This window comes from Drosophila mauritiana, chromosome 3R (assembly GCF_004382145.1).
Source record: "Drosophila mauritiana strain mau12 chromosome 3R, ASM438214v1, whole genome shotgun sequence".
Taxonomy (NCBI): Eukaryota; Metazoa; Arthropoda; class Insecta; order Diptera; family Drosophilidae; genus Drosophila; species Drosophila mauritiana.
In genome coordinates this window covers 27,340,092-27,367,880 of record NC_046670.1, presented here as the reverse complement: position 1 = coordinate 27,367,880, position 27,789 = coordinate 27,340,092, and the positions used below count along the sequence as shown (strand labels likewise).

Here is a 27,789-nt window from a genome sequence, read left to right as displayed (position 1 = left end):
TCGGTTCAGGCCAACTTAAGTCGAGTAACTCAGCCAGTTGGCCCAAAGAGTTGCCAATGTAAATTAGGCACACCGCCAGAAATTAAGACCATGAATTGCATTCGCTCTATAAATCTCAATTTAAATGATTATTTTATTCATAATCATATTGATTTGTGGATCAGCAAATGCTTTCTGATATTGAAATATTTTAACATAAGCTCTTGTTTTCCCCGGAACTGTAGTTTAACGTTATTTGTTTCAGTGTAGTGGGCAGGGGAACGGGGGCAGTCAACTGTGGCAAGACTTCTCCGCGGTGGTGTCTGCACTTAAACGACTTCTCGGTGGGAAATTGTTGTGCAACTCCGCCAGATTTCAAATAAATAAGTCAACAAATTGTGGCCCATAAACAAGCCGAGCGGAAGTCGTCGAAAAGCCACGAAATCGACATTAGACATGGAGGAAAAGCAGCCAAACCGAGTGATTTGCATACGACAATTGTAAGATTACTGGAAACATGGGGGGCGGAGTGGATGTTCTGGCTAAGCGTGACCGAGAAGTGGGGGAATATAGTAGTTAGTATTTAGTGCGGGCAAATCAAGAGCCAAGAAAACAAACCGATTGAAAACTGGTTTTCCCTCGAGGGCAAAAGAGTGCCAAGGAACCGCGACGGACAATACAATGGCCATAAAACCGGGGCTTAAACTCCTCTTTGGCCGCCGTTTACTTAGCGCTTTTAACTGGCAACCGGTTTCGACCACAATAGGTACAGCTAAGCTGGTCTCGCGACCAGCAAGTACTAGCAAAACAAACCCACAATTGGCCAAGATGACGCTCCCCGATATTGTGCGACCATCTGATGGCTACGGCTAAATGCTAAATGCCAGCCACTGACCCACTTCCGAGTGGTGCTCCTCGTTTTGGTCTCTTCAGCGGGGGCGATTATGTCAGCTTCTAACGCCTCAACTTGCAGCCAATTGTTGACATTTCAATTGGGGACAGAGAACAAACTCCCCCAGTGACACAGCGGCATAGCAACTCCACTCGTCTCCACTCGATGCCAATCCAATCGAGAAGTGAGGCCTCTGGAGGTGGAGCAACTGTAAACTGTGGAATCATAAAAAGTAATTGCGAAAATAATTGAGTTCACGGCACTCCGGAGACACTCCGAAACGCTAGAGATCCAAGCAAATAAATTCGAGCCAAAACAAGAAACTAAGCACATATTTTAGCTAGTCGAAGTGTGGAGTACTCTTAACTCAAGTGGAAGTTATGATCCAGGCGAGCAATATTCATAGCTCTTGGTGAGTTTATGACTGGGTGGTTATACTTTCAATATTTCAGGGTTACTGTTCAGGCAAGCCTTGAAGTCCCAAATAATGCCTTTCTAAATGACTAAGTATAAACTAACTAAGAGAGGTGACTAAACATATCAAACAGCTGGTATAATGTTCCCCGTTAAAATAGAGTACCTCAAACGCTACCTGTTCTCGATACCGAAATCCAGCCCACCATGCAGATCCGCACGGTAAACTAGACGGGAACCGAATTGTATCTGTCAGATACTCGTCGTCGACACATTAAGCATTAAAAACTGTTAACTGGCGTGCGTCTGTCAGGGTTTTGGGTTCCGAGAGCCAATTAGAAGTTGCGATGCGCATAAACTATGAGTCTCGAGATCCCGGCTAAATGGAGTGGCAGGCTCATTAATTGCAACGGGCCTGTGGAACGTTAGTTCCAAATAAACCAACTTACGTGGAGAGCTGCTCTCCAGGTTCTCCGCCCATCGCCTCAAGCCCTCTGTCATCTCATTTTATGCAATTTCAAAGCTAGTACTTGTCAAGAGATATGGTTGCATGAAAGGCTTAATTTAATGGAAAGCAGCTGCTTAGCCCGTAAAATGGTATTAAGGTTCCGTCAAAAACAGCCTCAATACACTTGAGCTCTGGTAAAGCATAATAACTTGTATATTGTGGAATTTTATGTTTAATTGCTGACCAGTACCTACTTCTAGCTTATTTAAAAATAGATACATCTTCTGCATTGCCAATAAAATACAGCTAGAACCCGAAACCGAATCGAAACAGGAATAAATCCGGCTTAAGGCCACAACAAATCCTCCTGGCCATGTGTGACCCACAAAACTGAGCCCATGAACAGCGGGGCAAAATGGGAAATATGTTTTTCGGTGATTTGCACAAATGTATCTGGTATCTGACGGATGGGCGGTCGTGGTCACCGAATGCGAAATCGGTCAAGGTGCTTAGGCGATTTAATTAAGCGGCAAACAACAGCGAAATACAGTTTTCCAGAAGCGACAAACGGCAGTGGTCACGTTTACATCGAAAATTACACATTGCCCGCGGAGCGGAAAAACTGTGGAAATTCAAACAGAAGTGCATGAAAAGTTGGTCGCGCACACGTCCCACGAAAGCAGGTACAGAAATGAAAATGGACCGGCTAATGACCAACTCGAAATGGTGGAAATTCGCGTAGGAAGCGAGGGAAACGGCCAGGGAAATTGCAGTTCGCGGGGTGGAGGAGCTCGTAGCCGGAAATTTCGAGCAAGAAACGTTAATTACATTTGCGACCAGGCTCGCCTTTATGGCCATCCGAATCCGACAATTAGGCGCGTGGAAAACCAGAAACCGAAGGTGAAAAGATGCGTCCAAACGAAAATGAGCGTCGAGTGTCGAGTGAAAATGCGTATCTGGGGAAAATGCCACTTGCCACTTGCAGCGGAGGAAAACAGTGAAGTCAGATGCATTTTTGTATCTCAAGTCATTTTTTAAGCTATGTACACTTCGATATCATTGGGTATTATTGTGTCTTTGACGGGGACACGATTTCTTGTAAGTAATCCCAGCACAAATACTCCAAACTAAAGGTTGGATTTTTCCACCTTTTTCCCCTGCGCCATCGAACTTCATTGCATTTCCTTAGCCATTGATATATTGTCCGCTTTGTGAACACATAAATGTATTCCCAAACCTTTTTTCTGCGGGGTGAAAATGCTTTATTGCATTTTCCTGCTGCTCCCCAAAGTGCCTGCGCAAAGCTGAAATATGCCCGGGAACTTTGGCAGCTTGGTAAGATGGAAAAGAAGTTTTTGCGTCTAAGCCAATCCCCAGAGTCAGTCAATTGCATATTCAGTGAACACGAATATGCTTTTTATATGGCAATATTTTATGCAATTTGCATGCCAACAGCAGCCAGCTTGTGAGGAGGAAAGAGGTTTGGCCGACACCAGGAGGTCGACCTCCTGAAAGTTGAGACCCAGTTGGTCAGTGCGAAAGGGAATCCGCTTCTGGTCGGGCTATATCTACATACTGATTCTGGTTCTGGCTGCAGTCGGGCGTTTCAACTGCTGAAAACTGAGACGTCGATAGTTCCGTCTCAATGCATTTAAAACAAGTGAACTCAAGACAGTCGAATAGATTCGAATGGGGGTTACTCTACAAGTGCGATTCTATAAAAAGGTTTGAGCTTGTAGTGTCAATTCCATTCTCAAGCCATATAGAAACCTTCTTTTAAGTTGAGTTTTTACTTATATTTCGGGCAGCAGCATCACCGAGCATACCCTTCTTCTGTCTAAGTACAGGGTATAGGTCTCGGTGTCTGCCGCATCGTTGCAACCAGAATCTCCGATATCAAAGCGGTTAAGAGGGGCGTAAAGCAGGGAATCACCGGGGTGCTGGCAGAAACTGACAGTTGGCGCGGCCATGGAAAACATGGAAAACTCGGAAACTTGGCTGCAGTGCAGCCAACTTTCCCGATCCGAATTGAATTGAATCCGCACATAATGCACAGATGTCGCTAAAAGTTGCAGGGGGGGAAAGTGAAATTTGAGCAGCAGACGCATTTGGACAAAATGAGAAACGTGCGTCGCATTCTCAGTTGGAGACTGAGCCCAGTCATCAATAAGATGCCCAAGTAAGCCAGCCAGTCAGCCGAGCCAGCAGAAAATCATAATAAATTATGGTCCTCACTCTTGAGACTTCACAATCCCCCCGAACAGTACGCAAATTTATGTAGTTTACATTTGACTTTGAATTTAAAAGTGCCGTTGCTCTGGGTCACGTTCCGGCAAATGTTTTTGCCCGGGAATGTTGTAAGTAATAGGACCCCCTCCCTCATTATTTCTGGGCAGTTTCTGGGCTGGGTAATGCGACAAACTGTCACGGGTGTCAGCCAGTGAAAGTTAAGTGGCAGTCAAATTAAGATCTATGTAAATTAATTCAAAATTCATGTACATTTTCCCTTTCTCGATCCTTCTGCTCTTCCATGGCCCGTCGGGGTCTTTGACTTTGGGTGTACGAGTATGTGCATCTAAGCACAATCATCTTTTGTTTACACACTCCCTGGGAATTGTTTAAACAATCAGTTGCAAGTGCAGCGGGTTCGCTGACCCCTGAATCAGAATTTCCACCGTGAGGCAATTTTCCGGATCAGAAAAAAAAACGGAAAGCCACAAAGTGTGGAAACAATCGCATGCAACCATCTTTGTCGCCAGAAAGCACGCGATTTCTGTGCGATTAAAACCGCCACCGCTGCAAATCCCGCATTTAAGTGGGCGTGGAATGCAGGCTTTTGTATGCATAGAAATAACCCAGTCAGTTAGTCAGCATGTAATGAAAACTGCCAAATTAAAATTGCTGATGAAATTTATGGCCTTATGTAAGACACGGAGTTCCCACACATGCCAGAGATTAACTATTCATAAATCAGCAGTGAAATTAATCATGGTAAGTAGTGCATGCATCTTAATACAATTTGATTTATTTGTTATGTTGGGACCATCACGCTCCTACTTGTTGTGGATGCAGATAGAACTACGATATCGATATGATATCCCAGATATGATTCAGATACTTCGGTCCATATGCAAATTGTACAATAGATCCTTATTCCCACATACGTTACCACACTTTATATAACATCGAACTCACCTGCAATTAAAAAGCGAGAGAACAAAATGCATTATTAAGTGAAAGGGGAAACTTTGGCCGTAAACAAAAAGGCAGTGTCAGATTTATGTATATTGTGAGCAGATAAAATGGCAGCTGAAAACTTTCCCAGAAGACAAGTAACAATACAGGACAAAATCGAGGAGACAGGCCGGGGTAATTACATGAAAGCCACGCAGACAAAATTATGTGAAGAGATTAAATTTGTAAGATAAATTGGAGTGGTGGGCAGGTCGTTGCCTTGTCAGTCACTTCCCAGGGAATCATAATGTACATATACTTTGATGGCAGATTGGAGAGCTGCTCGCACACAAGGGCGCATAAAATATAAAAAAGCGGTTGCGGTAATAAATGAAAATTATGCAAACTTCCAGCCCGAATGATGAAGTAATGCCCATCCAAGCCAGAAACGGTTAACGGACCGTGTTATAAGGTTGCAGATCCGAGGGACTCCGTACTCCGGACTACAGCCCTTAGACTCTACAAACATCCTGTCTCAGATGAGTAAGTGGAAATTTATGAAAATGCGACTGGTGAATGCGCGGGTAATAAAAGTGGGCCGGCGGTCTCTTGGCGGCCTGGTCCTCTGCCAGCTGCACTTCCACTCCCACTTCCACGGAACTCGCAGAACTTTTAAGCCAGCGGAAAACCCACAAGCTTGTTTTTCCCCTTGTTAACAACCGAAATCTAAGTGGGCAACAACTTTTCCGAAAACTTTGTCTGACACTTCAGGGGCTGGATATTTTTAATAGCTTTAATCGTGTCACGGCATTAGCCGACGATATTATCAACTTTCGCCGAGCACTCAAATAACTCATAAGTATATATATATACATTTATTTATATTGAAACAGTGAGGTGCTAAATGAACAGAGCAGGTCGATTGCGCTTGGTTTGATTCACAGGGTAGCAAATCTGAATATTAGCAAAGCACTTAACTTTTATGCTGTCATGTGCTCAATGTGTCATATTTCAGTTGGCTATTTATAAGCATACAGTAAGTTTCTTGATTGCCAAACCCATTGTAAATATAAATTATTATTTGATAAGAGCCTCATCATAACAACGGATGCATGTAAACAGAGGGGAAACTGATATGTTTTCTTTTATAATGAGTTTGCCACAATTATAGTCAATGAATAAAATAAAAACATCCATTTGGTTTCCCAACTAAAGTGGCCCTTTTTAAAGTACCGAAACGCACTGTAGATAGGCACTTTGTTGTGGATTTCTCGGCGAACAAACGAGTTTAATCTTTTTTGCTCAGCGGCTACTGATGGTTTTGTCTTTCGTCAATTTTCATGTGTTTGGCGTCAATTAAACGACGGAAATGAGCAATTTTATGTTGGCCGACTTTGCTGTTTTGGTTTTTCTGTTTTTTTTTGTACTTGTGCCCCTATTCCGCGGATGGGAAAATAGCTTTTCATGTCTGCTTTGATGGCTGTCCATCCGTCCACGCAGAGGAAAGGCGATTAATTACTCAGCTCAGCGATGTTAAATGTGACTTTGACGCCCCCTCGGATTTTCTTCCGGTTTATATAGTTCCTAAGTGCAGGAAGGGTTCCAAGCGGTTTGCTCGGTTTAATTGGGGGCAGAAAAGAGCAGGGATTATCCCACGCATTTCGAGAGAAAACCAGAATTAGGGAAATCACAAATTCATAAGGCGGCCACAGAAAATTAGCGCTGTGTCCATTACATCCTGTATTATATCGCATTATTATAATAATCATAATATTAGTTAAGATTTGGCAGAATGACAATCTGTCACAGGTTTCGTGAGGGATTTACAATCTCGAATGGTGGATGGTCGATATCTATAGCGTCATTGCTGGGAAGTGAGTAACTCGATACCGGAGAGATAAGGGTCGACATAGCGGTAAACGAATCGAAAACAGCTGTTTCAGCGCGATAAGGGAATTTAGCTCGAAATTATATAAAAATGCTAAATATGCCGAAATCGAGACACAAAACAAAGGTTACAAAAAAGAAAGCGATGACATAATAAGAGCTATTAAATGTATGAATTTATTAATGGTACGGGGAATCAATAAACAGGCGGAGGGCCGAAAGAGCGCGAGAAGAGAGCGCAAACTCCAGAACGAACTCGAAAGAGAGCCAAAACTGACGTAATCGGCAGAAGAGAGAGGCAAACAAAAACTAAATTAATGAAATGAAATCATTCAAGGCAAACGGCCCACAAAAAAAAACACATCAATGAAAAACAATTTAGACACTTGAGCGGCAGCAACAATTGCAACACTACTAACCTCCATGTTGTTGTTGTTGTGCCTTTTTGTTTGAGCGTTTGCTTCACCGTTAGCTGCCCTTTGTTGTTGTTATTGCACTGTATTTGGTTTTTTGACACGCACTAGAATTTTTCGCCGTGGATTTTTGGGCGTGACACACGAAGAACCGTATTAAACCACTTTTGTTGACAGAAACCCGCGTGGTTTTTTGGAACACTCTAATCGCTCGGATAGCACAAACAAATTACAGCCAGCGCAATTGTTTAATCGTAACTAGTATATTAAAATACAAAATTGGAATGGCACTAAGGTGAGAACATCGGAGTGTGACCGCTGGGCTAACACCGAAAATAACTGGTAAATGGGGGAGGTTGGGATTTTACTGTTACTGCTGCACGGTCCTACTCCGCGCACAGTTCGAATTCGAGCTCAGCAGTATGACCGTATTTATTGATAGTCCACTTAACTTCTATTTTATAAAATAAAATAATTAAACTGTGAGTTTTCAACTTCTAGGTAAATTATTTACTCTATCAATTTAGGAACAAATGCTGAACTATGCTGTTTGAAAAGTTGCTTTCTCATATAGTTTTAAAGTAAAAGAGAGAGATGCAGAAGAACAGAGAAATAACCGATCTGGAGTTTACAGTTTGAGAGCAACTCCAACGGAGGAGCCGCAAAGGTGTAGAGCCATTGGAAACTCAAAACTTTAATGGGTATCATTCGAAAAAACGAAAATCATTTAAATAATAAATTTAATATTTCAATAAATGTTACATAATTTACTTTGTCTATTATGTGTAATCATAAAAACGTATATATTTTTAAAGATGAAAAAATTTGATAAGATATTTATATACGCTCATTTTCTTGGCTATTATAATTACAAATTATAAACTGGAAAAGTATCCTTCCCAGCAACAACTTGTTACCTGCGCTCTACGAAAACCCAATTTCGGTTAAATCTAAAATGACAAATTTCCATACGGGTAATTTTTATGGGCAGAACATAAAATTAAAATTAACCAGATGCACGCCATAAATCAAGCGGCTGGTCCCAGGAATCCAGATGCGCCATTTTTCGCCCTGCATATCATTTTCATTCTCGTTTCGTTTTATCAACTTTTCTTGTGTAATTTTTGAGCGAATTGCGTTAAATTAATTAGGGTGATGGGCGAGGGGTGATGGGCGAGGGGTCAAAGGGCGCGGGAAAACTTTCGCGGCATTTCCATGAACAACAATAACAGAAGATGCTGCATATTTGTGAAGGGGGCTTTAGTGGGTTAACTGCACAGTAAAGAATTGTCTACATATTTCACACAAAAAAATGTTGTAAAAATCTTTGGTTTTTAATTATTAAATATAAGAAATAAATATCTATATCTTCTTTAATTTGTATAAATGTGCCAAGCAACTGAATCCCTTGCCCTGAGATACTTATTCAAAACGATTGGGGTATCATTTTTTCGCGCAGTGCAGGGGTCAGGGGGCGTGGCTGTGGGGCAGAACGTGATGCGCAGGCAAATAGAAGACGTCATAAAAATGCCATTGTAAGTAGTTGAGCATTCTTTTTTTGGCTTTCGCTGGCATTGTGACAGGAGGCTTCAGCCGCTAGTTGTTGTTGCTGGTATCCTTGCAGGCTGTTATCCTTATTGCTGCCTTGCTTGTTGTTGTTGCTGCTGGTGTGGCAAATCGACAAAAGGCACGCAAAGGAGGCAGAAACTCATTTCACTTGTGTCGAAAAGATAAATGCGAAGCGCTTAAAAAAGCAATTACCGCATAAATTGCGCTACAACGCGGTGTGGCATATACAGGCGGCCCTCCCTCGGTACAGTGGAACCCCCCTATACTACACCCCTTCCCCCGGCCCCCTTATGTTTGTGCACAGGATGCGGCGCATAAAACTTGCCACAAAAGACAGTCCTTCCTCGGCGGCTTTCTCACAAAACAAACGTTGGCAACACGCGAAAAACATGCAAAATGCATTGGGGAGTTCGGCGGGTTGGGGGGCTTTTTATCGAGGGGGGTCCGGCTTAATTGAAAAATCAATAGTGGAGGGCCCCCTCGCCAGCCGCTCACTAAACTCGCGTAAATCAAGTTAAAAATCGCAGCAATCAAAGCACCTGAAGCGCAATAAAAACTCATTAAAACGGTCCTCAACATGCACTGCACAAAATATACTCATTCAAATTATATGCAAAAATATATAGTTGAAAATATATAGTTTTATATAGATGCTGCATTCTATAAGGACTGACAAAGATTTGTTCAAGCTTATTGTTTTTTTTCAGTGTTCTCGCAGGATGCTGTGACGATTGGGGGCCAGGTGCTTTGTCCGGACTCTGGACTCCGGACTACGGTTACCGCCACGGCCGTACGCCGAAATTGGATTTGAACAAATTACAACACATCGATTTCTCATTAGAGGAGGGGAAATGGAAGGGAAGCCGTGGAGAAATCTGGAAAAACGAGATTGGGGAAGCCGAAGCTGCGACATTTGATGGCGACAGAAATCACTTAAAGGGAAAATTTAATTGACTCGACTGCGGAAGTCAGCTGCCAATTTGTTGGCCATGCCCCACTGGCACAGGAAATTTCGTCGACTTCCTGATTTAAATAATAACAAACTGTGCCGATGTCTGCCCAGGCCCCTCCCCCTCCTCCCTGCGCCCCTCATTCCACGGCATCCTGTAAGTCTAAAGTCTTGCTTGTCACGCCAACTGACGGCAGGGAAGCCCCCTTCCGCCCACGCCCCTCGCCTTCCCTGTGCCGAGAACATGATTGGCGTCATCAGCGAAGGATCTGCAAAAAGATATAGATATAGATATAGGGGTGCCAACGTTGGTTTTGGTCAGCGTTTGCCTGCCGGCTTAGTTGAGTGTCAATATTTGTGCTCCCCTGCGTGGGCGGTGTTTGTTTGCGGGGCGTGGCACTACAGGCCACGGCAAATTAAAATGTTTGCCTTATGATGCGGCTGGAAATATAAACATGACAGGGCGGAAGGCGCTGCAAACGAGATGGAATTTTGGGGTAGTCCTTCTCGTAACTTACGGATCGATTTGAAAAGGGGCTTCATAAATGGTATTTGCTTTTTTATAATCCATCTGAAATTTATGTTGCAAGAAAGGCTTTGTGTTGGGCAGTGCAATTTCGATGGGATCACCACTCGGTGAGTTGCAGCGACAGTCCACAAGGATGTGCCAGGATGTGCAATGCCATCGCCCACTTGTTCCTTGTTTTTCTGCCTGTTGACTGAGAACTCTTTGCATTTGTTGAACAACAATTTCCGGCCGACAGGACGAGATCCGAGCCGAGTGGCCAGCCGAAGCGAGGCTCAACTGGTGAGGTTTTCCGAGGCAGTCCGAAGGATAAAGGACGAAGCCGGAGCCACGAACTGCTATAAGAAGCGGCTTCCATCGCCTGAAAGCCGCAGTCGCGTCAGCAACGTCGAACTGAAAACACCGCGACTTTTGGACGGGAAAAGCGAATGCAAAGCGCAAACGACGAAATATCACGCATACGCCGCGTTGGACCCAAAAGAATTGCAAGTGAAGTGATATAAAAAGAAACTGAGGGAAAAGAGTTTACGCCTTGGCTCGTTAGTGGATTTTTTGCCTTTTTGGGCAGTTTACGAGCGGCTCAGCATAAATTGGTAACGTGTACATCCTTTTTTCGGCGGTTGGAGGGACATAATGTTGCTCATAAAAGTGCGTGAGCTGGGAGTATTTGTCCATGAATGGAATCCCGGCCAGAAGACTCATGAATGAAGCAGCAGAGGCAACTGCTCTAGTGATTTATGCCGCGGGCTTGTCTGGCATTGTTGCTTTAATTATATGACAGCGGGAACTTTTTACTAGGCTGTGGACATTTTTGGACGCCAAGCACGCAGAAATGCAAATGGAACCGCAGAAATTGGACACGTGTGTGTGTGGCAACATAAGGATAACCCCGAAACACCGCAGGACATTTAACACTTCATTGACTTTTGTGGCCCCTTCTTGACTCACCGACCGACCGACCGACCGACTGACTGACTGACTGCCAACATTCGACATTCCTGTGCAAAGTTTCATTTGCATTTCGTGTGCGCCGCCAGTGAAAATTAATGGCCGCAATGGCTCGGCAAGTTTTCCCTTTTTCGCCTTGCCAATTTGTTTGGCTTCGAACTCTTTAATAAGTTTGCCAGGCGCCGCAAAACTTTCGCCAGCGGCGCAAATTCTTGCCTGCGCCCAGCTCCTTTGACAACCTTTGACCCTTTTCACACACACACAGAAGCATAAACTAACACACTCACAGAGACACACGTGTGCGTGCTGCCATGTTGCCATGGGTGTTTGATCCTTCGGCTTTGACATCTAATTTATGAAGCGCTCGAAAATCCAGGAGGAGACACACATTTCCGCTCCACGCAACAGGCTGCAAGTTTCTCCTTCCCCGGGGACTCGTTTATTAGGGGGTATCACGTAGTCGTTTGGTTTTATTTACTACTTTTTTACTGCACAACTGCGACTGAAATAATAGTGCTGTTAAGCAGGCTTAATGGCTTGTGACCAAAGGGCAATAAATAAAGTTTGGCGATGATTCCGTTTGAGAGAGAAATTAAAACGAATTGAAATTAAAATAAGATAGATTGTTTAATCTTAAATAATCTCATTAGTTGTATTTCTGAGGTGGCGAACTAAGTGTGTGCTATTTACTTGGATATTACTCTCATTTCTCGTAGACTGGAGGCTAAAAATAAACAGCTTAAGGAAAGAACAAATCCCAATGGCCATTTGCCGAGATGGTGGCCTCCACTTACTTCCACCGCCCAGGCCCTTTTCTTTTCACTTTTCTCCTGACCTTAAGTTATGCTGGAAAAGGGGGCCGTGGCAGCTGCGTCACATTCCTCAGCTTGTTAGATTTGTTGCCCCGCCGAAACTTTTTTAATGAGTTTCATAATCTTTGATGCGCTTCGCTTTGTTCCAAGTGCCCGCCCCTTCGTCCTTTCGCAAGTCGGCCTAATGATGTGCGAGCCATGGAATGTGGCAGCGTCCTTTTCAAAATTGTTTTTCTTCTTTCGGAGGAACGCAGGACATAGGACATAGAGTTCCAGGGGTCGAGGACCAAAACTTATTCAGCGACTGCCTCGAATGCGATAAGCGTTTAATTGAAAGAGACCCCAGGACTTTTGGGGCGGCAAAAGGGTCCGGATTCCAGCAGCGATGTCCGTTCCAGGTCGCCGGATGCCCGATGATTGCAGTTGGCAGCTTGCAGTCTGCATTTCAATCCACGAATGCAGCTCAAAAACTCATGACCGCATACCCTTTTTTGAATGAATAGGGAGTAAGTGCACTTGGCAAAATGGATCGTGCTTTAAAACTGGTGGATTCATGTTTGCAGTGAGTTGTACTCAGCAATATTTTATAATATTTTATACTAGTTTAGGAGATACGTCTCTCTCAATTAACGAACATTTTTAAAAAAGGCCAATCGGATTAAATTCGTCCCGAATACTTCTATTATTTCAGGTGCAACTTTTAGTTTCACTCGTAGATTTTGATCCTTTTTCGCAACTGAAATGCAATTTGGCTTAAATTATTTCCCCACTAATTGAGAGCGTTTCGAGTGGATTCGAGTGGAAGTTGAGAATGCAGCGGGAAGAGGCTTTCAAAGAGGGGCAGGTCAAAGGGTCGGGTCGAGTGGCATGCATTCCGAGCACATGTTGCTCATGTGGAAACCTCGCCTTTTCCATTTCCCACTTGCCATTTAAATCTGTAAATCTAATTCCCTTTGTGGCGGCTCGGTTTAAATTTAATTTGTTTAATTTCCATGCCACGTACTGCGAGCTACGAGTCCTTCCTCCTTTTTTTGCCAACATATTGGGCAACATGGCGAGTACAAATGTGCAACAAAGGGGGAAAAACATCAGTGGCATCTGGCAACAAGAAATGCAATTGTGCAACGCATCCTTGAATCCATCTTCCATTCTCTCTCGGCCCACGCGGCGTATACGTAATTTGTGTGCTGTTCCTGTGTCGCAAAGTCGCGGGAGGGAATGTGAAGAAAGTGGGGACAGAACTTTTCGTGTTGCCAGCAGGCAGCTGGGGAAAAAGAAAGATTGAGACCAGCATGCAATTCTCCAGGGAGCAGGACGAACGGGACGAACAGGACGGAAACCAGGCAACGGACTGCTCCTTGTCCAGAGATAATCCTTTGTTCGCCGCACTTCTTTATCTTTTCTCAGATTTTTCCGTAACCTTGTGGCCATAATTTTGATAAATCACTCTGCTGAATACGCTACATTAAAACTATATTTCCTGGACAGCCAATCATTAATATAGGGAAGTGCCGCAGAAATCTTTTAGGGGTTTCAAATCTTTCAGTGCGATGTCTTGGAGTATATATTATTTCACAGCACGGATTTGAAAAGGATATAAGTCCATTGATATATCATAAGCAATGAACTTGGGCAAGAGTATCTGTAGCCATCTCATTTGAATCTGTCACTCATTCAAGATATGTTTCTATCTACTGGGGTTTCCTTTGCTGGTTCTATATTTATTTTTTTGCCAGGCGTGCGTGATGGAGGTATATGAATAATCTGGCCGTTATTTCCATCTGCTTTTCGCTCACGATTTCCCCTTCCGCTTTTCATTGCAGCTGGTTCCACATAATCCACCTCCGCCTCCGTTGCCCATTTCCCATTCGCACGAGCGTAATGAGGCAATGAGACGGGGGGCAGCCGGAAAAGCAACAGCGGGAAACTCAGCCGAGGAGCCATGACATCTGGAGTCTGCCGGAGTCTGGAGCTGTGGCCTCTGCCCGAGTGAAGAGCCCCAACCCCAGCGATGCTGCGCGATATCTTTCTGTATTTAGTTCTAATCGTTTTATTTTGCTTCATTTTCATGGCGCAGTTAATCGTCAACGTTTACGCCTTCCAGCGCCAGCCGTCGCCCCACAAAGCGGAGCGCAATGAAATTATATTTGTCTAGAAAGGAGACAAGCTCCCCCAACCCGCAGAGCCCCCAAGAGGCACAGAGAACAATGCTTGCAAAAAATCATTCCAATGAAACATAACTAAGCAAAATATATCCATAAAACATACTTGTCTGGAGACTGTATAAGCCATTAGCTCAATATTCGTTTTTACAACGAAATAATGCGTTCATAATAACTAGGAGTTAACTTGATTAATAGGCATATAGATCACATAACAGGTGCAAGATATCATCTTTTCTTGCGGTGCAGCTTTGAGGAGGAAAAGAAGGCAGGAAAATGAAGACGCTACAAAAGCAAAGGCTACAAGTCAAGTCGCGGTGGTTTCCATTTAATAAGAAAGGGAACTCAACTAGGTTCATCTCTCAGTTGAGTGAGAAAAGTGGGAAAAAGCGCAGGGAATAGGCGGGGAAATCCAGGGAAATGGGAAATGGGTGGCGGAGGGATCAGGGGGATCACCGCGGGCGGAAGATAAACCCTCGAAGAACTGTTAAACTAGGTTGCGCGCTAATTAGTAACGGTAGTCTTGGGAGTGCACAATGCGCGCCACACACCACTACACACGACCGCCACTGAGACACATGGATACACAGAGAGAAAAGTCATTCAAGTGGGTTTCACACAATGTGCTATTTAAGTGTTATCACAACACAAACTTTTAGTTTATCATATTGCAGTTTATTTCGAAAAATAATTATTGAAATCCAGTTTTTGGATTTTGTTTGCCTCTTTTGGAAAGCTTTGAAAATATTTCTGGCGCATTGTTGTATTACTGCGAGTTTTCAATTTAGCCTAGCAACTGATATTGTCGTCATTTTTTTTGCTCTGCATACATAAAGAAAGTTTTCCGCAGCGGCAAGTCGCCACGGGAAAAGGCGAAGAAAAACCACTGAAAAATCCGCAGCAGCAGGAGCTAAAGAATTCAGTAGAGTTGCCACCGCTAGAGGAAGCGAATGAAGAGCAGAAATTAATTTCATAATTTTTTGCATTTTTCATTGAACACTTTGCTGCCACCTCGTTGTTTGTCTTTCATTATAGTCTTTTTTTGCGATTTTCCATCAGCTACAAAATTAATTCACATTCTGTTGTTAAAGTAATGCATTGAAGTGACACCGAGAAATTTTCATTCAGCATTTTCCCTGCGCGCTTTAAATGGGGCGTTTTAATTTTCCGACAATTGAAAAGTGTCGGGCGGACTTTTCTTTCTTTTTTTTCTATCGATTTCTAGCCGCACTCGAGGCGGCTGTGTTTCAGCCTTTTTGGGTTTTTGCTTTTTGTTCAATGGCTGTTTTTCTTTCTATATTTCTCCGCTGGCTTCTGTAGCTTTCATATTTTTCGGTTGTTTTTCCTTTTGCCACGCCGCAGCGCGTTTTATTGTTTTCTTTCGAGCCTGAGCACTTGAGTCCTCGAGGGGCATACACACACTTGACCCCGTTTGAAAGCGGGCATTGAAACTTCACAATGGGCCCGGAAAAGGGGGCGGGTGCCGAGAGGGGGCGTGGTTGGGCATTTAACTCTTGCCGGGGCAGTTTAACTTGATTGCTGTCAGTGTGTCCAAATGGAAATTAAAGTTTCATCAAACGCTCTGAGCTCGCTAAGCGGATGTGGGCCAAGTTTGCCGGGACTTTTTCGAGGGGTTTCGCTGAAAATTTAATTTTAAATTGAAATTTAATCTGAACGCGCCACAGAGAGTCACGCACACACACGCACACCAGCACACACATTCATATCGAAGGAGAATCAAAATGTATTAATCGAAAATTATAGAGTTTTACATCTAAACGAAAATCCAATATAGAGGAACATTTTACGAGTACGGTTATATACTCCACTATACATACTTAGATATATGATATATACATTCGAACAATAATAGTCTTAGTTGTCGATCAATAAGTGCTCAGCAGCCCAAAAACATATTAAGCCCCTTAATTGTATCGAACTTGTAGTTAGATCTGAACAATTAAAACGAAAGTCGAATAAATAAACTAATGCAGATAAATGTTCTTTGGCGAAAAGAAAAGAGCCGTACATTTTATTGGGGCAGAAATATGATATGATTTGATTTGCATGCAAATTCATACTTTTTTCCTTATTTCATCAAGTGAAATTATTCAGAGTGATGACGTGCGGCTACCAAATTTAATTCATTTGGTATTCCCTTGAAATGTTCAAGTAACCACGAGGAGTCTTCCGTCAACAAACCGAGGAATAGCTGCACCTCAGTTGCAATGCAGTCATCCCACAGGATCATCGGGGATTCCTTTTCAGCATCTGTAATCGAGGTTAACCCCACTGTGCCTGCCCAGGCTTGTTTAGCCCCCTAGGCTCGTCCATTTTGGCGAATTGAGTGACCAGTCCATTAACGTTCCCATTTTCATTTTGCAGCCCCTTGAGGAAGTGTTAAATGGCATCGGGCAATTGGCATGAGGAGAAATGAATACATTATTTCAGCCATTTAGCTCTAAGGAGCGGGAAAGGCGGCAGAAACCGCTTGTCATGTCACTGGGTCCTCGGACAAAACTTTTGGCTCTCGTCCAGAATGCAAAAAGCAGAGCCCTGCCTGTTTTCCCATCTGCTTTATTTTCCTTGTATGCAACAAGCTTGGGCCTCCCCCTTTCCCTCCCACAGAATTTTCCGGGGCCACTGCATTTTTGCTGCTTTTCCCTTTTCCTTCTGGGGTTTGTTTTTATTGCATGCCAAGATGTCTGAGCTTTCAAAAGACCAGCGGACATGATGGCCAACAAGAACAAAGAGCAGTGGCTCAGGGGGCGGGTTGGCGGGGGGATGCAGCTGAAATGCCAGGGAAATGGATTTTTGCTATTGTTATTGTCGCTGGTCTCGTTTGCGAATTTTATTGCATTACAATGAACTGCGCCTTGACCAAATTTGGTCAACAAATGGAACGAAACGAATGGGAAATTGATGCGAAAACATGTACACAGAAAGAAACATTTCTAATTGCTGGTGATTTTAGCATATATGTATGCTGTTCGTCATAGGTGTATATTTTGAAAAATAGGGTAAGTAAAAAATAATGCTTTATTCGAGATGCGAGTTGGATTTAGCCGAGATCTGCCATCGAAAATCGCTTAAGACAGCCGACAGTCAATTTTTCACTTGGCATTGGCCGACAGCTGTCGAAGGTCGGGAAAGCACTCGAAAGAGAGGGAAATGCGGGAAAACCAGAACGGCTATATGGGCAAAGCGGACAACTCGCGCCATTTATTTCATATTTATTTAATATTTATTTTGTGTCATTCGCCTGCCCACTTTGATCTGTGCAGCGACAAGTTCTTTGCCAAAGTCAAGTCAGCTGAGGAAAATGATGCGCGGAAGTTGAGGGGGGGCTGGGGGGATCGAGGGCGGAGGAAAATGAGTCCTTGTTCCACCCAATTGACAAACGAAAATCAAAACTAATTAGACGCAAATTAATGAGCCATGCCACAACAGAATCACCAAGAAAATCAGCAGCCACAGTTGAGAGAAAAAACAAATGTGCTGAAAATGCGATGTGAAAATGTGAGAAGCTGACAAACAATTTGGCAGCGTGGACAGCTGCGGGGGAGGGGTCCATCCCACCCCTCTGGCCCACCCACTTCCCTGACCTATCAGCTCTGTGAGGGAAAACTGGTGGACTATCACAATAAGCCACCAAACAAAAGAGAAGTCTTCATTGTGGCTCCCTTAAAATCAAAAATCCAAAGAGACTTTTTTGATTCTCCATAGAAAATATTGGCAGAGACGAACCAACCACACACACATATTATCTAATACACGCATGCCTACACCAACACCAACACGCACACTCTAATGGGAAAATAGGAATGGACCACACGGCGTATGCGCAATTCGCTTTGGCAGCGAGCCAACGCTCTATACTTGGAGATCAACGGAAAAAGTTGCTGATTTTTTGCCAGAAATTATTTATAACTGCTTGTTCATGCACAATCACAAATATATACGCTATATTCAGTGGTATCTGTGTCTTATTTTCGAATCGAATCGCTCTTCTGCTCTTCTCCCAGCTGTGTTAACTTGGCCAGCCGAAATGTGTATAGCTAATTCGAAATATTTCCATCTGATCGCTCCGCGGAATCGAGTTGAAGTAGCAAACAATGGAGCGGGTGTATGAATGGATAGGTCCATTTGGTTAGATGAATGAATACTAAACTTACTCGGAAGTACTAGAATTTGGGCGTGGATATGTTGCTTACCTGCAAAGAGAATGCAAACAAAAGAGGCAAATTAGTTTATTATTCATGTGGCACATATATATAAATATTTCATAGATGAACGATTTCACTAATAAACAAATAATTAAACAGACAAATAGCTATTCGAGTATTTTTAGCCATAATTAAAATGCCTAATCGATCCAATTTGGCCAAATTAACAGAAAAATATGCAAAAAATCAATGGAGACAGAATTAACGTATAATTTAAACTTAGAATTAAATGTTGGTAAAAATATATTTGGTAGAATACATTCAGGTTCGTTTAATTTGTCTAGACAAATTTATGGGGTACGAGATGAATATGTAAAACAAATTAGCGTATTTAATGAATTTACATGGGACCTCAAGACAATAAGTACCTACAATTTTAATATCTGTGATATTTTACCAAAGCTTAATATAATATAATTTGGCCAATGAGTTGGCACATTATAGATACAGATTGTGTGTATGGCACACAAGAATTCCAAGAATCTATATCCACGTTGAACAAAATGCTTTATTATCTGATTACTGCGCCCATTCGAAATTTGCAGCCCGAAAGGCCAAAAGCAGCTCGCAGCCAATTAGCCTCTTGACTGAACCCTAATGGTCCCCAGAAGCCCCTTTGTTCCCTCTTCTGACCAAGTTAATTGCACAAAATGAGTGGAAAGCAGCTGCCGCCATGCGCCGAGCCACTTGAAGAACATATAATTTATTTTATTACATATATAAACATTTATATATTAGGAGTCGGCCAATAAAACAAAATTGCTGATGAGGCTCCACATTATGTCCCTGGCTTGGATTTTCCTTCCCCAGCCCCCTCTTTCTTCCCCTTGCACATGCTTAATTAATGCCCACCTACATACATGCGGAGGTGCAAAAGTGGGCCAAGTCCTGCTCGGGAGTAGGGTTTCCCGGAAAAATGCGGCGTCGCATCACTTTTAATTAAAAGATAAAAATTCCCTGTCCAACGGTTTACGAGATGGTTGGAGTTCGGGTTGGGGGAAATGCGCCTTTGGAGGTGACGCGTCAAAACGCATAAAACGAAGAACGAGAAACTGTTAAAGAAATTAACACACAGGAGACAAGGGAGGAGACTCCAGCTAAAGTGGCAACTGAGTCGCAGGACGAAGGGCGGAAAGTGAAGGGCCAGTGGGGGGCTGAGACGAGGAAAGTGTGGGAAATGTGAGCTTAAAGAGCACTCTTAAATCAATTAAAACGTAACCCAATAAAATATGTAAATCATCATCACATTCAAACTTAAGTGCAGTTAGCTTGATGGATCAAATTCAAACTTTTGGAGTGAAACAAAAATGGCAAGCTTAAATAGCTTTTGTGAGGATAATTATAAATTTATCTCGTCCCCAAACTATTATGATTATGGAACGAAGCAGTTAAATGAATTTAAGAGGCTATTAAAGTCCACTTTCGGACCACAACCCACAATTTAAAAAACCTATAAAAAGCTGTGATACGACTTCCTTAAAGGATATTTGTATCACCACCGTGCTCATCCAGGATTTCACTTCTACAGCTATTTTTTTGTGATTTCCTGTTTACTGCACTTTTTAATGGCTTAAGCTCCAGAATCGATCCGCAGACTGCATTGACTGCTTCACTTCCACTTGCCTGATAAACTCTGCCCGGTGTTTTCCCAAGGAAAGCCCAGAGCTGAAAGTCAGTGAACGGAGTGGGTGGCACGGGGCAAGGAGAAAAGGAAAAGCCTGGAAAAGCGACAGAGCGGAAGTGTGTGTGTGGATTGCTGTAGCTGTTGTTATTGTTGCGCCTTGATTGCTGCCTGCCATGAAAACCTGCGGATAAAAAGTCAACTATTCGGGCGATACACAGAGAACAATTCAAAGGACTTGCACGTTATTTGAAAAAATAACATTTAGACTATTTTGTGCATCTTTTTGTTGTGAGAAAGGATACCCACTATATCTTTTCAGTTGCGGGTCAGGGGATGGAATTTCTTTAGGTGTACTTATAAATGCTAGTCGGAAGGAATGCTCATATATAGGACTGCTCTGCGCCAGCTGGAGTCAGTTGGAGAATGTTATTTTCCTTTCATCCTGCCCTTTTATTTTCCCCAGCTTTTCCTGAACCTTTCCCTATTTTTTGCTGATTTGAGAAAGGCAGTGCCAAAATGCCGTTGGGCCAAGGAAAAACAAGCAAGCCGGCAAACAAAATGCGAGGTGAGTGGGTGGTGGTTATAAAGACGGAGGTGTGCTGGCTGGAACACCCGAGTGTTTGCGAGTGTGTTGGTACATTAAGTGAAATGAAATCCTGTTAAGCGAAACAATGAAGCTATTAAAAAAAATATGTAAGCTGCTCCGTTTTCCACATGCACGTGTGAAGTGGAAAGGTGATTTTCCTCCCTCAATTTCTGCATTTTACCAGCGGCAGGTAAGCCCCATAATATCGTTTAATAAATACTTTACAGCTTGATTGATTGCTCCTTCAACGTTTTGAATTCCGGTAGCGACAGGTGGGCCAGAATCTCTTACACCTAAGTAGCTCTCAAATTACCACCCCCAATACTCGGATTGTACCCCCAAGTAATTTATGCGACCAGGGTTTTCCTCGAAAGCAAAGCAAGCGAAACCACCAGATTGAATCCCATGTGGCTGGCTACAATCAAAACGGCAATTGTGGGCTGGCCATTCTCGGCCCCAAAAAGATTATCCCCCACATCTCCCAGTCCCCCAGAAACGCTCCTCAAACGCAGCGACCTGGAAATGCTTCATCTTCCTGCCTTTTCAAACTGGGAACCCTTTTAGTGGTCGAGCCGTTCCTTCCCAGAATTTCCTGCTCGCCGGGAAAGTATGTGCATACATTAGTCGAGACCTGGGGGAAATTCTCTGGCTCGATGGTGATTAATGTGTCTTGCTTTTTGTTTATTTTCGGGTACTCAGCCAGGCGCAAAAGCGTCACTAAATGCCTTAGTTAATTAGCCATCGATGAATAAGCCAGGGAGAAGAATCGCAACCTTGCTTTAAATAATTATCCTTCTTGCGGTAAAGGATTGTGTGTAAAGGGAAGGATAATATTTTAGCATACCTCGTTGCTTAAAGAGTAATATCTTTCTCTACAACTCAAGTTGATAAAGAAAATGCGCTATGGATTTTTCTAAAATCTCGTGACTATTTCCCCAGTAAATTCACAAACGTCCCAATAACATAGCATTTTCGCCTATGTTTTTCCCAGACAGTTTCCCTTTCCCACGACTAAGAAAATATAAAGAATTTCTTAAAGACACAATGACGCTCTCTCGGAAATATCAACGACGAGTGGAACTTTCAATCCGTCGGGCATTTGTCAGCTTGACAGGCAGCGGGGGCGAATTTCCCACCCATTTTCCGACTTTCCCACTTGCCCACTCTTCCAGTTCGTACCTTGGTGGTGCGGGTCTTGTGCCACTGGGAGGTCTTCTTGGTCGTCGTGGTGGTGGTGGTGGTCTCCTCCTCCTCCACCTCCACGTCCTCCTGGTCGATGACGTCCTTGTCTTTGGCAGTGTCTGCCATGGTGATGCGTGTGTTCTCGAGTGCTGTAATCCTTTCTAGCCCCGAATTCTTTGCATAAATGCTCTTTTCTCACTCTGCTCTGCACAAATATTATCGTATAATTTTTCTTGAATTTTTTCCTACGGCCTGAGTGTGAGTCACTAACATCTTCTCTCGCTCATTTTCACTGGAAACACATTCGAATTTTGTTTTTATATCTGCGCATGCATATGAATAAAATATTATTTATTATTTATTTATCTGCTTCGGGCGCTGATTTTTGTTATTTCTTCGCAGATCTCTCTTTCTCCCGGAGAATTTATCGCTGCAGCTGGCCCGAAAAGTGAAATTCTTGGCTATAATTAATTAAACGCGTTCACCAACAACATCAGCAACACTTTCGAGTGCAAATCGTGCGCCAAACTTGGGCGGCAATTAAATTCTGTAATTATTTGTAAATAAACGGCAATGGACGCAGATTTATGAACTTATAAATCCGCCAGAGGCGTGGGGATTCATCCATAAATTAAATACGGATTTGACATTCATGAATTATGGAATGGCAACCTCTTCCCGCAGTGTACACTTCTATCCTTTTTCTGGGTATAGGCGAAAACTTTTTCTATAATTAAGTAAATTGCTTCTTCAATTTAAGAAAGAAATATTCATAAACCACATCCCAATTAATGGAATTTCGTGTAAAGGATTCATATTCATCCAGAAATTAAAAGCTTTTGAAAAAGGATTTGAGACCGCAGTTACACAATTGAAAAAAATAGGAAATTATTTTTATACCCATGTATATGGATGCGTGTTTTTCATTTTGAATTTAGAACGATAATGTAAACCCATAAAAATAGTTCTGCAGTTGGCTAGGAATTTCTCTACAAATCACGAAGACAAGTTTTTGCATATATATTTGACAAATATTTCATTTTATTAAGTTTAAATATTAGATGAGTTTATTTTATTTCCAAGGAAACAAACTTGTGGTTAAATTTGGACTGTTTTTGTGTGGCCAAATGTCCTTTTTGGGTGTTACAAAATTCTGTGAATCAAATTGTGGCATAAAATGGAGTGACTTAAAATTCACACTTCATGAATGCAAAAAAAAAAAAAAAAATAATGAAAAACTTGTTTGCAAAAATATTTTTGGTTGAGTGAAAAAGTTCATGGTTTAAAGAGTGGCCTTTGTTTATTCGCCCACTGCAGTTTTTCGGTGTTTTAATTGTTTGAATTGTGTTCAGCGGGTCTTAAATTCGTGTCAGTTTTTGTGGGAAAAGTGTTTTGTATCAAAAGCATTTTCATTTAATGCACTTTTATGGACAGCAGGCGAAAACGCCGCTGAAAATCATTTGTTTTCATTGAATTGTTTCTACTATCACTGATGTCGATGTTGTTGTTTTTTGTGGCGTGTGTTGAATTATTATTTGTTTGATTTGGGTTGCATGTTCTGTGGCGTGTTGCACTTTTTTGTTCTGTTTGTATTTGTGTGGTGTTTTGTTGTGCCTGTTTTTGTTTCGGCTTCGATTTGCATTGATAGCGCGTGGGTTCTGCGAGTTTTCAGAGGGGTATTATGGCATTATTGGCTGGATCTTCGCTGGCATGCAAATTTTTAAGTGGAACAACATTTGTCGGGCACAGTTTTTCAGCCTCGCGCGTCGAACGAACTGAGTTGCCCGAATTTTCTTTGCCACTCGCTGCCAGTCGAAATGTGCGGAAAGCCCGGGGAAAAGTGGGGTGCTGCTTTTCACGAAAGGAAAGAGAGCTGGCCAATAGAGCGGCGCACACAATCAACACTTAATGTGGCCGCGGGGAGCTGAAAAATTCCGCAATTCGCTCATCATCTTCAAAATGAAAAGCTCTCTTATGCTATACACTTTATTTTTTATTTTATTGTTTTATGTGCTGCGTGTGTGTGCAAAAATGCTGCCTACTGCCGCATTTTGCCTTCACTTTTTATCATATTCTTCGTATTATTCGCCACCCTTTGCGGCTCTTGTCAACGGGTCGTATGCGTAATGTGACAGTTTGTATGCCGCTTTTCTCTCGCTCGACTTTTCCGCTCAGAAGCGCCGCTGTTCGCGAACTTGCCAAAACAGGTGAACACGATTTTTCGGAACACGAAAAGCAAATTAAGCAAATTGCTGATATATAGACTTTCGAATTTCAATTCTGATTTTGGCTGCCTCGATCTCGATGTGTAGATGCGACTGCCTTTGGTGGCCAACTGAATGGGGCAATCACACTTCCCGATCGAATGTTACTTTGGCTTCTTTGTTGGCCTTTGTCTCACCTTTTGTTTTGATATTTTCCCGGGTGTTAATCAGTCAGCCCCCTTGGCTTTCCCCCTGCTCTGCTCCGATTATTTTCCATCATCCTTGTCGCGTGCTTATTGCGTTTTGCTTATGGGTATTTATAGCTTCTAGTGGACAAATGGCGTTGTGGTGCACCAGGAAAATCTTGTAGTTTTCCCAAGACTTATCTGGCAATCGGTCGGAAAATGAAGGCCTCAATGGCGGAAATCTCGGCTAATGAGTTGTTTGCTTTTAATTAAACCAAAATTTTCATTTAATTTGAATAGCATTGATTGGGTTTTCGCTGCTAAAGGGTGGCTTTATCCCAAATCCCCAGCTGTCCTTTTGGCCGTGTAATTAATTGCTGCGCCTTTACTTTTTTCCCGCTTCAGGGCAAAAGTTTTTCTTTCTTTTCGACCAACAAAGTTGTACTGAAAACCCCCTCCAGCTGGTTCGTATAAATAAACAACAACAAACGATTTGTAGGCACAGCGCCTGCTAAAAATAAAACGCTCGGATATTTCCACCCAAAAAAGCAAGAAAATAAAATATTATTTATAGCCCAAGGCGTCTGTGTGCGTTCGAATGTGTGTGTCCGTGTATATCAATATGCAGTGAAATGATTTTTGAATTTCCAATTCGCAGCTGGATTTGCAGCATGTTGATGTAAAAATCACAGATGCAAATGCAGCGCAAAAAAGGGGGAAAATGGAAAAGTGCGCAGAACTGCGAGGTAAAAATCAGGCTAGAAAAATGGAAAGCATTAATGGGGGAATACGGCTGCATTTTCCTATCGATGTTTACAAACAAAGGTGGAAAATAAATCACCGGAAGTGGAAAGGGCGTGACAGGCGTTAAGGGCTTTAACCCCGCCATGCGGAAAATAGGGAAAAGTGCATTGACAGAAAGAAAAACTCACTATCAGTTTGGGAGGCACTGGCGAGGTGAGTCAAGGTGAGTTTCCCCCAATTTTCCGCCCACTGCCCCGTGTCAAAAGTGATCATTGACATTGTCGCGCTGAAGGTGTTCTATGCACACACACACACAGCCGCAAAGGAAACTCTCACACACACAGCCGCAAAACCCACACACAAACTGTCAAAGAGTTGCAGGTGTGCTAAGAGCACCTTTCTCTTCGATAATTAGCTCTCTCGGCACGCACACACCTGCTGCTCCTGCCGAAAAATGAAAATAAATGCCAAATTGGAGAGCTTGAGGTGAGCAAACTGTAGCTTCTTCTTCTCCGGCGGCCTTTTCCTTTATTTTTCTTATTTTTATTTATTTTTATTCGGCTCTGATGTGTGTGTGTGAGTGTGTTTGTGAGTGTTTGGGTGTGCCGCCTCACTCCCACCTGATTCATAGTTTTAGCCGAGTGACCACACTGCTTTCAAGGTAAATCATTTCCGATTTCGGAGTGGGGAAGGTGAGTTCGCCGCTCGCAAGGTGGGTTTTGAAGTTTGAATGGAAAAGAGACTTCCCAACACCTTACCCTATCCACTTGCAATGATTTTGATAATCTAATTTCTAGGAATTCGCCTTAAGTAATTCAGGTAGATATACATATACTTTCCAAGCCAGAGGAGTCAGGCATTCGAGCAATTCACAAAGGAAATCCAAGTCAGAAAGTTCGTCTGTAATAAAGCCCAAATAATGGTTGCAAGGGATATAAGAGCGAATCCCAGGACTCTCCCCTACCACCGAAATACCCTCGTTATTCGCTTCTGCGGAGGAATGTTTGGCTCGCCTGACCATGTGCCTGTCTACGCCCCATAAATAATGTTTAATTTTATATATGTTTCTTTCCGAGCCATTAAAATTATGTAGGTTATAATTTAAATAATCAAACACAAAGAACGCCACAGAGAGAAACATCAAATGGAAGGCAGAAATGTTGCTAAAGAATTTCACCTCGTCTGGGGTCGCCCTCCCGAAAAACACTGCTACATATAGTTGAGAAAAGCGGAGAGCACCGAGTGTTCTGCGGATTATTTATAGATTTTGTTATTGTCAAAGTGTGTTGGTGGGTCTTTCAACGAGGGGGAGGGCGACCGAAAAACAAGTTCAGGGATTATGGGATGGACCTACGAAGTCCATAAATGAATCAATTTCTGCTGGGGAACACATTTAATGATATTATGGGAAATTATTTTTGGATAAATTGTTTAGTTTACATCTATAGTTCACCATTATAACCTATATATAGCCTACATTTTCAACAATTTCGAGAAAGGTCTCTAAATACAAATATAAAATCAGTTTTTGGCCAAAAAATTGGAAATAATGGACCAAAAATTGAACGGCATATCTCATTTTACTCCTCATTTCATTCCCAATCGATAAGTGTTCAAATTTAGAAATTTTAATTTTTTGCCATTTTTTGCAAAATTTGATGATGTAACCCCTTATAAAAAATGGAAAAATTGACAAAAAAAAATTTTTTTTTAATTTCTCAAAACCTTTTAGGGCTTGAAAGCATTGGTAATTAGCTGCACAAAAAAGTTATCCATTTAGCTTTATGACCATTTTTAGTCAAGGAATGGTAAAAAAACAGCTGTATGCATCCATTTTTTGTTCAAAGTCGTTTACCTTATTTTCACATAAAAATATTCAGTTTTATGTACAATTTTATAAATAAAACCCTTTGTTTAGGCTCCCCCTTACAAATGTATGCATTTGAAAACGCCGCTTCTCTAGAGTCCATTAGAGACATGTCCATAAAATGAGCATCAGGCGTTGACAACCATAAAAATGACAGAAATATATAACCGGAGGCCGAAAGATTCAGCTTTGCCTTTTGATTTTCAATTTGCATTTAACGAGCTGTTCGAGTGGTTTCTCCTGCAGGCTTTTTTCTTGCATGTTGGACTCGTGTAAATTAATAATTTTTCCCAATTTATTTGGTCCCTGCTAATGGCCAGTTGATTTATGGCCTGGGACCCGAAGCCATCTGACGTTTTTATGGATGTTTGTCCCCTGGCTATATGCATTTCTGATTGCGGCTAATAGTTTTCAGACAGTGGGTAGTATTTTAAACAAACGCACTTTTAAATTATCACAAGATTAGAAAAGAACGCAAGCCATATTTGCTTAAATTGACTAAGCCAAAGGAGAAACTGAAACTACACATTATTTGAGTGAATAACAATTTGATTAATTGTTACAAATGTTCCAAGTAGTGAACGCGCTCTTTCAAAGAACGTTTCGAAAGCTGTCGTGTGTCGAATATCAATCATACGCCCCGTTGAGCGCTCCCGGAATCGGAGCTGTGTGTTTTCGAGAAGTGTGGCCCAGAATAGCTGAGGCGAGCCGATTTAGCAATCAAATTGCAGTTGTTCACATGTCGCAGCATTTAAATGTCGTCGCCCACTTCCGGGATCAGTTTTTCCTTCTCTCTGCTGGGCTTTCCACCTCCCCAAGCCGTTTTTTTGGGGGCAGACAACTAATTAGAGAGGCACATGTGGCGATCAACTTCGCTCGGACTTGCAGTTGGTCGCGCATTTCAATTTTATTTCTATTCATCGATTTTCTGTTCACTGGCTCTTTGTGTTTTCTCGGTTCCTATTGCAAAACCATCGACAATATCGCCGAATGCATTC

General features: G+C 42.4%; 2 protein-coding genes across 12 annotated transcripts in view; one reads left to right on the top strand and one right to left on the bottom strand.

Moving 5' to 3' along the window:
- LOC117145798 (tropomodulin) overlaps window positions 1-27,789 on the bottom strand; it is a 45,230-nt gene that overhangs the window by 7,674 nt on the left and 9,767 nt on the right. For 3 of the 10 annotated variants that reach the window (XM_033311587.1, XM_033311595.1, XM_033311596.1), the window contains exon 1: window positions 21,789-21,932. The exons of 6 other annotated variants lie outside the window; for them this stretch is intronic. In XM_033311587.1, the coding sequence (XP_033167478.1) occupies window positions 21,789-21,917 (129 nt within the window). In that variant the 5' untranslated portion in view covers window positions 21,918-21,932. Of the gene's footprint in view, window positions 1-7,213; window positions 7,504-21,788; window positions 21,933-27,789 lie in introns of those variants that run through there. One more of the 10 variants, XM_033311592.1, reaches the window with a different exon arrangement.
- On the top strand, window positions 1,232-14,590 carry LOC117145800. 2 transcript variants are annotated; one of them, XM_033311599.1, is made up of 2 exons: window positions 1,232-1,283; window positions 13,835-14,590. In XM_033311599.1, the coding sequence occupies exon 2, from the start codon at window positions 14,023-14,025 to the stop codon at window positions 14,164-14,166; it is 144 nt and encodes a 47-aa protein (XP_033167490.1). In that variant the 5' UTR covers window positions 1,232-1,283; window positions 13,835-14,022; the 3' UTR covers window positions 14,167-14,590. The 2 variants fall into 2 exon arrangements, with proteins under 2 accessions (XP_033167490.1, XP_033167489.1); XM_033311598.1 differs by lacking the exon at window positions 1,232-1,283 and adding an exon at window positions 10,396-10,844.